Raw genomic sequence first — 15,571 nt, 5'->3', positions numbered from 1 at the left:
ATTTCCAACATTTCATTTTAATTGCCGTATAAAAAAAATAATTTATCCTAAAATAATTATCATTTTAACTTTTTAATATAATAATGTTTTTTTACTTATATTTCTTGTATATTAATTTCTTATATATTAATGATGAATTATAAAATTTATAATAAATTAATGATGATATAAGATTATTTTTATAAAATTAATATTTTTTAAAATAAGAATTGTTCTAAGTTATTTTATGAAAACCAAGAAAAATTAATATATAAATGAAAAATAATAATAGTTTTACCTAACTAACTTTATTAAATAAATGAAAAAGAATAATATTAATATTAAATTCAAAAACTAAAATAACATTTGTTTGGATTGGTAGACAAGAACAATTAATATTATATTAAAAAGTAAAATATGACATTTATTTTTTACCAAATATTTTTCTCATATATAATACTTAATATAAAATGTTTATTGACTTTGGTAACGATTAATTTCTATTAAAAAAATTCATATGATTATTTTTAATAAAATTTCTCCTTCTAACATCTTTTTTTCATCAACAATGTTTAAACTCAATATATTATTTAAAGAATTTGAGTTAATGCCACTTTAATCAACAACTAATTGATAAACCCTTCATTAATATAAAGACTTTGATGGAAGTCTTTCAAAATATTTAAAAAGATAAAATAAATAATTTCAGTCGATAAAGAAAAAAAAATCTATTAATATTTTTATACATTTATGATTTACTATGTATATGCAAATAATATTAACTGTTTCTTTTTTTTTTTTTTTATCGTCAGTGACTATATTTACTTACTTGTTTTTATCATTTAAGGCGAGTTGCTCACTCAGCGATAAAAACTAACAATGTTAGTACTATATTTGATAATTTATATTTAGATAATGTTATAATTATTTACATTATCAATTTATTTTAATTAGATTCTTAGAATAATTACAATAAAATTTATATACGACAATCTATATAAAAAGACTTTAAAAATTTCAATATTTCAATACATTATAATTAAATCATATTTCATATTATATTTTTAATATTTTTCTCAAATAAACAATAAATACAAATATTTAACATTTTTTTGACAAATTGTCATAGTAACATTTAAGAACACTCTTCAACTTTAAGTTTAATGGCAGAATTCGACTTTGTGTTAAAAAAACTGGGAGTTTTTGATTTAGTTTTAATTTCATTGGATTTGGTCTAACTATATTCTAATTAAATTCTGTAATTATTATTTTATTTCTTCTATTTTTCTGGTGATTATTAATTCGCAGTCGGTATATGCTTGCCCCGCATGTGCTTTCGATTTTTATCCGACTTTTTCTTTGTTTTCCAATTATTTTAATTTTATATTATCTACAAAACGCATACAAAATAGTTGGATTTGACTTTTTCACTGTTTTTTTTTATATTGTTCTTTGTTATGTTATTTTTGTATTGTTCCATTAAAATAATAATATATAAAAATTATGTTAATATTTAATAATAATATTTAATTTTAAAAATTATGAAAACGGTATAATATTAAAAACCACAAGAACAATATAGAAAAATACAATAGAGAAAGTAAATGATAAGATCACATATGCTTCCAAGTTGAAATTCTCATTTATTTATTTTTTAAGTTAAACCGAATTATATATATTCGAAAAAAACAAAAAAAAAAAAACGAAAAAGGGAAATCTGCAGAACATTCTTTGTTTCGCTCTCGCTTTTCAGGTCCAACAACGCCGAAGAAGAAGAAGATTGTGTCTCCGATTATTATTTGAAGATTTCTGAAACACCAGAGTGTTTCTGATCATCGTCGTCGCTGATCTCTGTTTCCTCCGTTACTGTTTCTGATTGCAGAGGCGAAAAGGTTTTCCGCATCAAAATCGAATTTTGTTTGCTCCATCATCACCATGGGTAGAATCACGAAACTGGGTTTTCTTCTTCTACCCAGATAAGTAAAAGGGTTTTCTTCTTTCTCATTTATTCCGACAAGTGCACAAATAACAACATCATCATCGTATCAATCATCGGACAAGTGCACAGACAAACAACATTTGTGTCTGGTTGGTTATCGTTCCAATTGCGTGATTCTTATTATCGTGTTGAGATTGTGAAGTTAACAAGGTTTTAGGGATCTCTTTTTTAATATTTTTAATTTTAATTTTTGTTCTATATTTTATTTTATTTTATTTCAGATTAGCAGAAAAAGGGGTAAAGGGTTGTTCCGTGTTTGTTTGATGAATTATGTTCAAACAGATATTCAGTAAACTCCCTCGGAAGTCATCGAAAGGTTCCGAACACGGTGGAAGTGGGAGAACACATCATGGTGTTACCACTTCTTCGAAGAGCAGTGATTCCGTTAGTGTTACCCCTGGTGGCACCAAACCCGGGAATTCTTCCTCTGCGGGACAGAATCATGGTAACAGAGTTCCGTTACCGAATGTTGTGAATGAGAACAACATTCACAACAACCCCAACAATGGGAATTTTGGTTCCTATGAGGCATTGCCTGCTTTTAGGGATGTTCCCTCTTCTGAGAAGCCAACTTTGTTCATCAAGAAACTTAGGATGTGTTGTGTGGTGTTTGACTTCACTGACCCCGCCAAGCACCTCAAGGAGAAGGAGATTAAGCGGCAGACGTTGGTGGAGCTCGTGGATTATGTGTCTAACGCGAATGCCAAGTTCGTGGAGAATATGATGCAGGAGGTTGTGAAAATGGTGTCTGCAAATATATTCAGGACGCTCAGTCCTCAGCCGCGCGAGAATAAGATTGTTGATGGTGTTGACATGGACGAGGAGGAGCCTTCTATGGATCCTGCCTGGCCTCATTTGCAGATTGTGTATGAGCTTTTTCTGAGGTTTGTGGCGTCTCCCGAGCTGGATGCGAAGTTGGCCAAGAGATACATTGATCAGTCATTCATTTTGAGGCTGCTGGATTTGTTCGACTCTGAGGATCCGAGGGAGCGCGAGTACTTGAAGATGACGCTGCACCGCATCTATGGGAAATTCATGGCACATCGCCCTTTCATCAGGAAGGCCATCAATAATGTGTTCTTTAATTTTATTTTTGAGACTGAGAAGCACAATGGGATTGCTGAGTTCCTGGAGATTCTTGGGAGCATCATTAATGGTTTTGCACTGCCATTGAAGGAAGAGCACAAACTGTTTCTTGTTCGTATACTGATTCCGTTGCACAAGCCAAAGTGCTTAGCAATGTATCATCAACAGTTATCTTATTGCATTACCCAATTTGTAGAGAAAGACTGCAAGCTTGCTGATACAATTATTAGGGGATTGTTGAAGTACTGGCCTATAACAAATAGTCCAAAGGAGGTTATGTTCCTGGGTGAGTTGGAAGAAGTCTTGGAAGCAACTCAACCCCCAGAATTTCAGCGTTGTATGGTGCCATTGTTTCGTCGCATTGCACGTTGTTTGAATAGCCCTCATTTTCAGGTTTGAATTTTTCAATACTTTCCTCTGGCTCCTTTTCTGTTTCTCCTCTTATTTCATGATGAAAATACACCTGAATTTCAAATTAATTCTCTCTGGCAACTTCCTTCATACTGATTACTGAATCCTATATCTCAATTCACTTCCTCTAGTTGATAAGTTGTTTTAATTAGCAAGAAAAGGACTAACCTTTTTGCATCATCCTATAGCTAAATGCATATTGTCTTATGGTTTTGAAGTGACATAATATCAATGACAAAATAAAGAAACTTAAATCCTTTTGTTTCCTCATGCCTTCTTAAAACATGGAAATCATTCAAATCTATGCTTTCCAATGACTTGGTCTTTAAAATTAAATAATCACATATCGGGAGGGAGTTTTTATGGTTATCTTATGTTAGGATCCAATTGCAAGGTATGGGAAATGTCTCAAATGAGTCTCACATGGAACCATGAGATTTCAGTGTGGGGTTTAAAAGTCTTGTGTTCTCCAACTATAACTGCTAGCTTTTGTAGTGTGGTTCTCACATGGTTCTTATCAATTGGTATCAAAGCTTTCTATCAGCATTGTTTGCCCAAGACTAGGCGAAGGGCTAGTGCACCACTAGCCTGGTGGGTGTCAGGGCTGCTGACTGTTGTGGGACATTAGGATTTATTATCCATTTGGCATTTGCAAGGTATGGGACTTGAATCCCACAAAAGGCCTTGGACTCTTTAACTATAACGGATAGCTTTTGTGGTGTGCTTTTCCCAAGGTTCTTATTAGGTTACTCATGTTAGTAACCATTCCAACATGCAACATTCATCTAGTAATTTGCAATTTAGTGCAGCCTACAATTTAAAAGACCATGTGATGTGAATAGATGCAATTAATAACAGTACTGTTAGGCAACATCAAAGTCAGTGAGTATAAGTTGGTGTTTGTACATAGTTATTAATTCTCTACAGTAGTCCACTCTTCAAATTTAAGTTGAAATCCACTGGTAATGGTATGTAATATGTATCTGATTTGACTTTCCTTTATCAAATTTAGACTCTTATAATTTTGCAGTGATTATTATGTAGTGCTCAACATGTGTGTAGTGGGCTGTGAACAAGATGAATTAATCCTGATTAAATGAGCCTTATAATATTAATTCTTATTCTGCTTAACACTATGATGATGACAATTGACAACTATCACCCAGCAAGTTGAATATTTGGAGCTTCTATTTCATTCTTTTTGACTGGATTAACCGTGTCTTCAGGCATTTTCTCAGAGAAATTAAATACAATTTTACTTCTGTTATGTTAATGGGAAAGGGATCCATCCTTCCCTGCACCCCACCCTCCCCATAAACCTAGTAAATGAAAAGAAAGTGTGTAAACTGTTTAGACTTTAGATGGTGCTTATTTCATTTAGAAGTGTTTGCACAAATGGGGAATGCTCCATAGCTTTCTCACAATATTTTTTATTCTAGTGGATTTTCTGAATTGCTGTTGCATTATCTACTGCAATTTGCATGAGTTTGTTGATACAATAATTCCACTGCAGGATGTTTCAATTGCTCATGTAATGCTACTAAATTAATATTATACATGCATTGAATGATATAGTGTCATGTGAAAGCACCAAATTTGAGTCTTCAAAACTGAACAATGATAAGTTTAGTTTTATTTGTCATGTTGTCTAAGGACAAATCATAGGCGTTGTACTTGAGATGTTTTATGGTGTTGATCTCCAATAGAGTTTGACTTTGGTAACAAACACTGTTTTTTAACACTGACCTTTAATATGCAGGTTACTTAGGTTTCACTCTAATTTTAATTAAGAAACAACACCATAAACCCATACATTGCTGCTCCTAATTCTTGTCCTTTGTCTTGAATTAGTAGAGTTGCAGTTGTAATATTCTATTTCCCCTAGAAAGTCTACAAACATGTATCTTGTTTTTTTTCCCCCTCAGGTGGCAGAGAGAGCCTTGTTCTTGTGGAACAATGATCACATCATGAGCTTGATCAAACAAAACCGAAAAGTGATACTGCCCATCATATTCCCTGCATTGGAGAGAAATGCTAGAAGTCATTGGAACCAAGCTGTCCATGGTTTGACCTTGAATGTGCGGAAGGTTTTTAATGATGTCGATCCCGACCTATCTAAAGAATGTTTACAAAAGTTTGAGGAAGATGAGTCAAAGAAAAGTGAAGTCATAGCAGGGCGTGAAGCCACGTGGAAACGCTTGGAGGAGCTTGCTGCAAAGAAAGCTGCAAGTGGTGAAGCAGTGCTTATTGGTAAGGCACCAACTCGCAACTCTGCAGGTTAGATAGAACTGGAATATATGTATTCTGCTCCAATAGCTTCATTTTTTTTAAACAAAGATTATAGTATTTTGTTTTTTTTGTTTGCATGTGGTGGGTTGGCCAAGAGGGGCAATTTCTTGAAATACTTCTTATTCACTTCTTATAGAAGGCTATGATTAGTAGCAAATATCTCATGCAACGCAACATCCAAATCTTAATTAGTATATACTACATACTATATAGCTTATACTTTTGTACCCAAGAAGCACATTTGGGCACTTCCCCTTTTAATGAATTTCCAATGAACATTTCATTTCAAGACCAGTAGTAATCTGATAATAAAGGTTGAATAAAGAAAAAGAGACAACATCCGATGGATGTGGCTCAGTTGGCAACACGCCTTGAGTTTGAGGAGGAGGACATGAGTTCATTCCTCTCAAAATACATTATTGGAAAATGAACTTTAAGTGACACAAAGATCCTAATTACTGTGATTTTTTTGACAAAAAAGACTACTATTAGAGGAGATGTGATACACCAGCCTGAAGAGTCTCTCTTGGAGTTCAATTTGCCACGAAAGGCAAGTTGAGAAAAACTGAGAAACTAGAAAGAGACAAAGCTATTATAAACTTTGTTTCCACTTGACCTGTTTGGGCCCACAGTGGAGTGTATTGTATGTATGGGTTGAACTCGAATTGCATGTTGGCCTTTCCCGTGGGGCAATTGTGGTTGTGGTTGTGTGCTGTTCCCACCAAGTCTTGGATTGGATAGAGAAATTACATTTCCCAAGGGACAATCCCTTCTTCAAAGATGTGGATTTTTTTGCTTTATTATTATTTTTTAATTTAAAATTTTAGGAGGAAGGCATGGTGCTTGAAAAGTTCAGACTCAAAATATACTTAGAGAGGATTTAAATTACTTCATCCAAGTAAATGAGTAAAGGTTTAAACTCGCAACCTCTCAAGATGTAAGATTTTAACTTGATTCACTCGATTAACCACTTCTAGTTCTATACGCTCAGATGTGATGCAACAAATCTGGTGCAATCCCAGCTGTGCTGCTACTTGTGGCTAAATTGGTATTAAATGGAAACATTGGGTTAGATTGATTTTATAACAACAAAGTCTTATATTCACCAAAAAAAAAATTAAGAAAGTCTTATCTCACCAAATTAGGTAGATGATACAATGTCATTTGACACTATTAAAAATTAAAATTTTCAAAATATTACTTAGTTTAAGATCTTTTTTATGATCTTTTCCGACGTCCTTTTCGTTTTTTTTTCTTTTTATCGGATTAAAAATCATCCAATCTATTCTTTTAATTGATGTCTCTTGTGTTTTTTTTTTTACATGTTCAAACCATTTAACTGTTATTTTATCATCTTTTTTAATGGATGTTATATCAATGTCCTCTCATTTATAAGAGAAAAACAATCAATATAATTTAATCATATTTGTTATAATATCGTTTAAATTAATTTAATTAACAATGTAAGTGTGTTTATTTATTTTAATTTGATATGAATTGGATTGATTTTTTTTTTACCTTAATTCAACAGGATACATTAATACACAAATATACATTCAAAGTATAATTTCAATTTTTGTAAACCCTCGTACATATCTTTCATTTCTACAAATAAAAAGAGTATAATTTCAATTAATTAGCAATCTATCCGAAATACATTGAATCACATTTGATTCAACACATTTTCATGGCCAAAAAACTGTTTCTAGATTTCTTGGATAACAATGTTTTTGTGAATTATTTCGTTTTATCTTTTTTCTTACATGCTTGTGTAAAAAAGTTGCATAAAAATTCTATTTATAAATTTTGTAAAATAAAATTTATCATCACACAATGATATTTAATTACTTGAAAATAATTTATCATCACACGATTTATATATATAAAGTGCATTATAATCAAATATTAATAAGTACTATTTAAAAAAATGATAAAAAAAAGTTTAAATATTCCAAATTAAATAAAACCAAGTTTATAAAAAGTAAAAAAAAACGTAATTAGTATTTTTTTAAATTTTTTTCTTTAAAAAAGTATTTTTTGTATTTATTTTTCGATATTGAGAAGTATGAGTATAAAACTTGAGAAGGAAGCAATTAGAACATTTTAACGTAGGCCGACTCACTAGTGAGTTGCTCTTCTCCTCAATGCTACTAAAAAATTATTTATCGTTGAGAAACACAAGAAACCTAGAATTTTTAAGGAGGAGAATTTCTTATATTTTTGTTTGTAGAAAAAAAAATGGTGTGTGCGTTTCCTTTTGCCACGTGTATGGCCTACTTTCCTCCCAATTATTATTATTTGAATTAAAAAAAAAAAAGCAAGAAAATTGATACGGATAAGGAAGAGTATTCAGTGTCTCGTGTAGAATCATCAATGGAAGTAGGAATGTCTCTGAACGCGCTGGTTCGTCTTCCTCTCTCGAATTCACGCTTCCACGACGATGCTGCTCCGATGATTATTAGGCACTCTCTGTTTTCGAGCCGAAAGCAACAGCAGCAGAGTTATAAGGTTCCACAGCGTCATCAAGTGTTCGTGGTTGAAGCCAAGGGCAAAAAGGGAATGATGTCTCGTCAATTTCAGCGCAATGCTCCTCCTCCTTTACCCAAGATTGAAGACGATGGCAATCCCAAATTCGTCATCTTCATTCGCATGGCCAATGTAATCTTACAATACCTTACCATTTCTTAATTGATTATATATTTATGACTAACCTTGCTTCGCAGGTATACCTTTGGTACCCTCTTAGTATCGTATCAGGCGGCACCACTGCTAAAATAATGGTTGCAGCTAAAGATAATTTTCTCGGCAAGTATATCTACAAAGACACTCTTGATAGAAATCTCGCTGCTGTTATCTACAGAGTAAGATTCACCCCCCCCCCTTCAATTTTTTTATTTTATATTTTATCTCTGTGTGGCTTGTGATACTGCTATATAATGCTATTAATGTTTATTTAATAGGAAATTTGAAGAATTTAATTCATTTAAATACTCCAACATTTTATTTATGTTGATTAGCGTGTTTTATAATTTATATTTTATTGCATTGGTATTTGGTAACCAGAGGCAACTAATATGTTAATGGAAGAAGTGAATTTTTTTTATGAAATTGATTAAAAAAAAAAGAAGAAAGAAAGATGAAAGGGGGCATTCCGAGAATTGAACCTGGGACCTCTCGCACCCTTAGCGAGAATAATCATACCACTAGGCCAATGCCCACCTTGGTTGAAGTGAATTGTTATAACATTGTGAAGCATTTTCTGAATGGAATATGTGCTACCTTTGTGAAATTTACTATTGTCATTTTAAAAATGAATAATGCTTGGTTTGTGATAGCATCAAGCACAACACATCTCATCTATATCTATGTGAGATGGTAAAATTATAGTGCATTTAGGTGAGTGTTTGCAAAATTGATTTTGAAGCAAAATGGTTTATGTTTTCATTCTAAATAGAAGCAAGTTAGCAATAAAACTATATATATAATTTTTTATTCAATGCATAGGCATTTATCTAAAATCATATTAGTTGATATTTCAATGTGATTTTGGATAATTCAAAGTGAATCCGAACATGAACAGGGTGTACGGGTTTGTATGATTTGAGGAGAGATTAACTTTTTGGATGACATTATTCTTAAAAAATTGATGAGTTGTGAGTCCTTTATCACCGGGTTTGGATATTTATTCAACAATGATTTATCACATGACTACATGAGAGTTCATTCATAAGCATAAAATAAGCTAAACACAGTTTATTTTGTTTAATTTCACTGTAAAATTCATTGAAATAAAAGATGAGTTAATAGCAGAGTCAGAAGCTGGTTTCAGATGTCCAAATAAGCTCTCTTTGTAAGTTCTTCCAAACAAAATAGAGATCTTGTGTAATCACTATACCAGTGTGCTTTCTTAGTTTTGTGTTGTCCTGTATTTGTTATCTACCGAGGAAGCTTTTTCCCCATTTTCTGTCTGTGTGCCTACTGCCATATAAAATTACTTTTATGCTAATTTTTCTATAATAGCAACTTTGGGGAAGGGAATTCATTTACAAACATGTTATTTCTGTCTCCCTCTTATGTTGCTAAGCGTTTTTTATATTTTACTTTTGTGTTATATGGCATGGGTCGGAGAGGTAACTAATATGTTAATGGAAGATGTATATTTTTTTTAATGAAATTGAAAGAAAAAAAAGGGAAAAGGGGCATTCCGAGAATTGAACTCGGGACCTCTCACACCCTAAGCGAGAATCATACCACTAGACCAAATGCCCACCTTGAACAAATTAAATTATTATAACAATGTGAATATTTTCTTATTGGCATATGTTCTGCCTCAATTAAATTTACTGTTGTCATTTTAAAAATGAATACTGCTTGGTTTGTCTAATTGTCTCAGTATGGAGCACAACACGTCACATCTATATCTATGTGAGATGGAAAAATTAGAGTGTTGGGTGTTTAGGAAATGAGGTGAGACCAACTAGACATATATCAGGTGATGTGCTCTTAAAAAATTGATGTTTGTTTGGTCCCTTAAGCCCGCGTTTGGCTATTTATTCAACAAATATTTATCACGAGAGCTCATTCATAAGTTGATCAGCATGATCCTGAAGCTTACTAAAATTAGCTAAACAAAGTTTGTGTTGTTAAATTTCACTGTGAAACTCGTTGAAATAAATTAGCAAAAGCCAATAGTAAAGTCATAAGCTACTTTCATGTCCAAATAAGCCCTTTGTAAGTTCTCCCAAAAACACAAGAGATCTTGTGTAATTACTAATTACTAGGCTGTGCTTTCTTAATTTCTCATTGTCTTGTTTTTGTTACTGACTCCTTTGCTTCAATTCAAATAGGATGAGAAGGAGGTACAGAAATCTGCATTCAAACAGTACCGTGTATTGCGAACAGCTACTGATTTCAGATACGGCTACAAACTTGTTGTAATGCACCTATACTTTCTTTTATGCTATATCTCAATAAATGTTTTATATCCAATTTCACTTTTTACAGAGTTGAAATTTTATACATTACAGAAGTTAGAAGACCATTCCCATTTTTTTAACTGTTTTGTATGATGAATTTACAGGAGAATGGCAATATAAGAGCTGCACTTTCTACCACTGATGTTATTGAGGTAACATTCTTGACATGTTTGTTGTTGCTTGTTATAATCATAATGTTTTTTAAAGTTTCACACAGAATTTTAAACCTCTCAGCATTAGAGATGTATATCGTTGGATTTGAGATTTATATTTTTGACGCTTGTAGATTGATAATAGTCTACATTATAAAATGTATACTTTCTACTTAATTGTATGTTTTTTTTATCAAAATATTCGGGAAGAATATTTTGATACTTTCTCTCTAATATATTATGTTTGCATATCTAAATTGAAGCTTCCAACACAAGATAAACTAAAAACCGTGCTTGACAAAGTGAAAGACTTTTTTGGAGATGCAAAGGAATCTTTTGGAAAGATAACATCATTGGGCACTACTGAAACAGAGGAGTCAGAGGAAGACACAAAAGAAAAAGCCAAGTGAGTTTTACATCTTATTGCCTGAAGAGAAACTCTCAATATTGATTATCAGAGGAATTTCATCTTTTTTTTCCCTATTTTCTTCTAGATTTACCTCCACTTCATCATTATGGTGCAACATTTGATGGAGTATATCCAATTTTATGCACTTCTATGAACATGATTCAATTAGTTTTTAAAAAAAAATAACATTATTCAATTTACATGAACATGGTAGGTAATTTCAAAATTTCTGATGGCTTAGATTATTTTTGTGCCAATGCCAGGGTTAAAGGATGAAACTATAGCTGGAAATGATTTGCTTGAATTGTTATGAGTAGCCTGTGGCCCTATGAGATCAGAAAGCTCAATTATGTTTATGGATTGGTTAATGGGGAAACTTCTGTGCACAACAATGCTACTCCAGGTTTTGTTCTTAGATCTGTAACCATCAAAATTGTTTTATATTCTGCAGAGTGAACACCATCTTTACGATACTGATTGATCACTCGTGTATGTTGTAATCCATGATGCTTTGGAATGGATAGCATGTAGGATGACATGTAATGGCACCGTTATCAGTTCAAGAGATTCCTGGAATTGTTGTGTAAATTACGGGTTGTAATATCTATGCATTTTATTTGACAGGAATTTACTTAGAGATTGCATTTCAACTAGACCAATTTACTCTAGAATTGTGATCTTCTAAACTCGATGCAATCTGGAAAATTTGTAGAATTCACAACGTATGTTCGTCTTATGGCTATAGTATTAGCTAGCTGTTTATGTAAATTATATTTGCACATAAAAACGATAAGCTAAAGTATAATATTCACGTGCGATTAACCCTTGAATTTTAAGAACGAGTTATTTACATAAGCTTCTTGATTTTTATTTTTTTTTATTAAACTGGGGAAAAATAACAAGACTATTCTAAGATATCCCTCAGCAAGAGTTTGAGGAGGATCATTTCAAAAACAAAAACGTTGGGTTTGCCGAACCACATTAGAAAGAAAGTGAGCAATAGTGCAGGGCCATTTCTTGATTTGCCTTCTCGTTCTTCTTCTTGTTTGCTAAATAATGGTGGAATAACATATCTTAGGAAAGAATTCTGAAATAATTAAATTTCTATTTTATTAGATAAAAATCTAAAATTAAGTTAAAGAGGCAAGATTTTAAAATTAAGGAAAGAATTATGAAAATAAATTATAAATTATTTAAATGAAAGCATACAATTTATACATGTGCCAATTTAAAAATGGTATATTATAATTATAATTTTAAAATTTAATTCAAAATTAAATTAGCATTAACTAAATTGAAGTAATGGTATTAAAAAAAGAGATACTTAATTGATGATAAATTACGTGAATTAATGAAAAGCTAGTTTCTAAAAATCTTTTATTTAATAATAAATATTGAGATATATTTATAATATGGAAATAGGTCAATTTAATATGAAATAAACCTTTTTGCAATCTTAGAAAAGAATATGCTAAAATATAAACCCTTTTAGAAATTATTCGGATAGCTAGAAGAAATTTCTAGCAGAAAAAAGAGAGACTTTTTTCTTCTTCAGTTAATATGGGAGGTTTCGGTTTGTATCCGACTCTTGCAAATTGTGGTCCAAAATATGTCAATCTTATTCGATTAAGTGAAGATTGAAACACCTCATTTTTTTAGTAAATTGAAACACCTCATTATGAGGTGGAAACCATTATGGATAAATCTTATGTGGCACTGCATTACTGCACGTTTTCAAAATTTAAGTATTTAAACGAATGAGATAAAGTTTAAGGAGGTAGGTTATATTTTATATTAATTTTTATACTTCAATTATTTAAAGAAAAAAAAATGAAAAACGTTATTTTATTATAGTAATGTAAACTTAATTTTTTTATTCTAAAAAATTATTTTTTTTATAAAATTGCTTGAAATTTTAAAAAATCATTACTATTGTATAATAAATTAGCCCAATTTTAATAAGTTTATACATAAAAACTTAATAAGAGAAAAAGACAAGACGGAAATATATATATATATATATATATATATATATATATATATATATGAGTGAAAATTATGTATATATATTTTAATAAGTTTATGTATGAGTGAAAATTAACTTTTTAGAAAAGCTAAAATTATTTAGTATCTCGTTAATGTTAACTTCTACATAAGTTAGTTTTAATTTATAATTTTTTTCATTTTTTTCTATATGTGTTTGTGGTGAAATTTATCTTAAAAAGACTTAAATTGAGTGATTCACTTTAAAAAAGAAATAAAAACTCTCAACAAATCCATAAATTTTTATCATTAGTTCATTTTTATATTAATAATTATAACCATTGTTTCTTATTTTTCTCTTAAAAACAACCATTAATATTAAAATCTAGTCCCTTAATTTTCTCACCAAATATTCGGATTTTTATTTTTCTATTTAAGGTAAAATGCTCCTCACTTTGAGGAGCTTCATTCTAATGTACAAATCAAAATCAGACATGGTATTACCGAGTGTGTATAGTAGATTTGTAGTGAAGATTGGATATGGAACGCCTCTCATATAAAACGTGGTCAAAAGCTTATCTAACAAGATCAAAAGGTGGAAAGGATCTGCTATAAGAATGTCTGGTTCCGGAAAATTCTGGAAAGCAAAATAATGCTTCAAATTGGAATCTCAATGTTAACCCATGACCCCACTTTATGCTGCCGATGATGTCGAGCTTTCCAGAATTCTCTATCTCTCGTTGTCCAAATTTCTATATATTTCATTTCACACCACTCCCACTTCATCTAAACATTGACAACCTTAATAATTTATTCTGTTTGTGGTCTCACTAGCTAGAAACAACATCACTACACACAAATGGCACATACTTTATCCACTAATCTGGCTCTTAACCTTCCCACATCGAGGTATGTTCGTCCCTCGAGACCAACCCAGGTGAAGCCCATGAAGGTCATGATGGGTGATGCAAGAGAAAAGCTAGAACATGTCCATGTGCCTAAACACAACAAGCACCACCAGCCCCTCCCCAAAAACAAAGTTGCTCCTACCCCACCCGTAGGTAATTAATTAAGCTCAATCACTCTTTCACATAAATTATTATATACATTAAATTCTAATTGAGCTATTCAACTTACAAGTAAAATTAATAAAACTCAATTATGTTTCAGCTAAAAATTTGTTTTAGATCTTGTTCACCTTTGGATCGACCTTGAATCATATAATAGTCCTATGTCCACGTATAAGTTGAAATTGTTCTAAACGATATATTAATTTCTGGCACTCTGTGGATTTGTATATGCTATGTTATTGACTAAGTGCAAACTTAATTATTCTTCTTCTTAATTTTCTAGTTAGCACTAAATATATGACTATATACTGTGTATTAATTCAGTTAACATGGGGAATTGAATAAACGCAGGGTTGTGGGATCGATTTCCTACGGCAAGGACAGTGCAAGAGATGATGGAGACGATGGAGAGAATGATGGAGGACCCTTTTGCATTTAGCACACTTGAGTGGCCTTCATCACCCCTTCCAAGTGAGGGAGTGGGAGGGTATCGAAGAAGGGGAAGGGCACCATGGGAAATTAAAGAGTGTGAGAGTGAATACAAGATGAGGTTTGATATGCCTGGGATGAACAAGGAGGATGTGAAGGTGTGGGTGGAGGAGAAGATGCTTGTGGTCAAGGCTGAGAAGGCACAAAAGAAGAAGCAAGAGAATGAGATTGTGGAATTACAACAAGAAAAGCAGCAAGAAGAGGAGGAATGGTCTGCTAAGAGTTATGGTAGGTATAGCAGTAGGATTGCTTTGCCTGATAATGTGCAGTTTGAGAATATTAAGGCAGAGGTTAAGGATGGTATGCTTTACATAACCATACCCAAGGCTACCAGCTACTCCAACATCCTTGATATCCAAGTTCAATGATTCATTTTGTTTTGAGGTCTTTTCTTAGTTTTTTTGTTTTGGATTTTCCACATGTCTCTTCCTTTGGAGACAATCCTGTTAGAGGTATGATCAGATATTAAATATAAACATCTTTTTTAACAGAGATTTAAACATTAATTTATCACTTTATGAAAGACTAACCTCTTCTCTTAGACCTAATTATTGGTCTTTTATTAGTTTGATAGACAACTTTCCTCTAAATAAATAGAAAATATGTGTAGATATTTTTTTTTTAATACTTGTTACTTATCTTTGCTCTGCTAAAGACCCTGCAATGAATAATGTTATGATTAAAATGGTGTAAGTAAGGGATAATTTTCAGTCATAAACTAAAATTAG

At 31.7% G+C, this 15,571-nt stretch overlaps 3 protein-coding genes and 1 non-coding gene across 5 annotated transcripts; 3 read left to right on the top strand and 1 right to left on the bottom strand.

Moving 5' to 3' along the window:
* The first annotated feature begins 1,671 nt into the window (after positions 1 to 1,671).
* Positions 1,672 to 6,053, top strand: LOC114382152 (serine/threonine protein phosphatase 2A 59 kDa regulatory subunit B' eta isoform-like). The gene is made up of 3 exons (XM_028341386.1): positions 1,672 to 2,067; positions 2,200 to 3,457; positions 5,401 to 6,053. Exons 2-3 carry the CDS (start codon positions 2,249 to 2,251, stop codon positions 5,755 to 5,757), a joined length of 1,566 nt encoding a protein of 521 aa, XP_028197187.1. The 5' UTR covers positions 1,672 to 2,067; positions 2,200 to 2,248; the 3' UTR covers positions 5,758 to 6,053.
* A 2,041-nt stretch (positions 6,054 to 8,094) lies between these two features.
* Positions 8,095 to 12,037, top strand: LOC114382519 (protein HHL1, chloroplastic). 2 transcript variants are annotated; one of them, XM_028341996.1, is made up of 6 exons: positions 8,097 to 8,422; positions 8,488 to 8,625; positions 10,612 to 10,698; positions 10,845 to 10,892; positions 11,156 to 11,298; positions 11,565 to 12,037. In XM_028341996.1, exons 1-6 carry the CDS (start codon positions 8,138 to 8,140, stop codon positions 11,575 to 11,577), a joined length of 714 nt encoding a protein of 237 aa, XP_028197797.1. In that variant the 5' UTR covers positions 8,097 to 8,137; the 3' UTR covers positions 11,578 to 12,037. The 2 variants fall into 2 exon arrangements, with proteins under 2 accessions (XP_028197798.1, XP_028197797.1); XM_028341997.1 differs by lacking the exon at positions 11,565 to 12,037 and having other exon boundaries at positions 8,095 to 8,422; positions 11,156 to 11,302.
* On the bottom strand, positions 9,961 to 10,032 carry TRNAP-AGG. Its single transcript has one exon. It is a non-coding gene; the product is annotated as a tRNA-Pro (tRNA).
* Positions 12,038 to 13,923: 1,886 nt separating the features above from the next.
* On the top strand, positions 13,924 to 15,359 carry LOC114381260 (small heat shock protein, chloroplastic-like). The gene is made up of 2 exons (XM_028340478.1): positions 13,924 to 14,345; positions 14,706 to 15,359. Exons 1-2 carry the CDS (start codon positions 14,144 to 14,146, stop codon positions 15,209 to 15,211), a joined length of 708 nt encoding a protein of 235 aa, XP_028196279.1. The 5' UTR covers positions 13,924 to 14,143; the 3' UTR covers positions 15,212 to 15,359.
* The last annotated feature ends 212 nt before the right edge of the window (positions 15,360 to 15,571 follow it).

Source organism: Glycine soja, chromosome 13 (assembly GCF_004193775.1).
Source record: "Glycine soja cultivar W05 chromosome 13, ASM419377v2, whole genome shotgun sequence".
NCBI classification, from domain to species: domain Eukaryota; kingdom Viridiplantae; phylum Streptophyta; class Magnoliopsida; order Fabales; family Fabaceae; genus Glycine; species Glycine soja.
The sequence above is the reverse complement of the archived record's forward strand: the minus strand, read 5'-3'. Positions and strand labels throughout refer to the sequence as shown.

Coding starts and splice junctions, on each gene's coding strand:
- LOC114381260 (XM_028340478.1), top strand. CDS start 14,144: ATGGCACATACTTTATCCACTAATCTGGCTCTTAACCTTCCCACATCG. Junction 14,346..14,705: donor TGCTCCTACCCCACCCGTAG/GTAATTAATTAA, acceptor GAATAAACGCAG/GGTTGTGGGATCGATTTCCT.
- LOC114382519 (XM_028341996.1), top strand. CDS start 8,138: ATGGAAGTAGGAATGTCTCTGAACGCGCTGGTTCGTCTTCCTCTCTCG. Junction 8,423..8,487: donor TCTTCATTCGCATGGCCAAT/GTAATCTTACAA, acceptor CTTGCTTCGCAG/GTATACCTTTGGTACCCTCT. Junction 8,626..10,611: donor TCGCTGCTGTTATCTACAGA/GTAAGATTCACC, acceptor CAATTCAAATAG/GATGAGAAGGAGGTACAGAA.
- LOC114382152 (XM_028341386.1), top strand. CDS start 2,249: ATGTTCAAACAGATATTCAGTAAACTCCCTCGGAAGTCATCGAAAGGT. Junction 3,458..5,400: donor TGAATAGCCCTCATTTTCAG/GTTTGAATTTTT, acceptor TTTCCCCCTCAG/GTGGCAGAGAGAGCCTTGTT.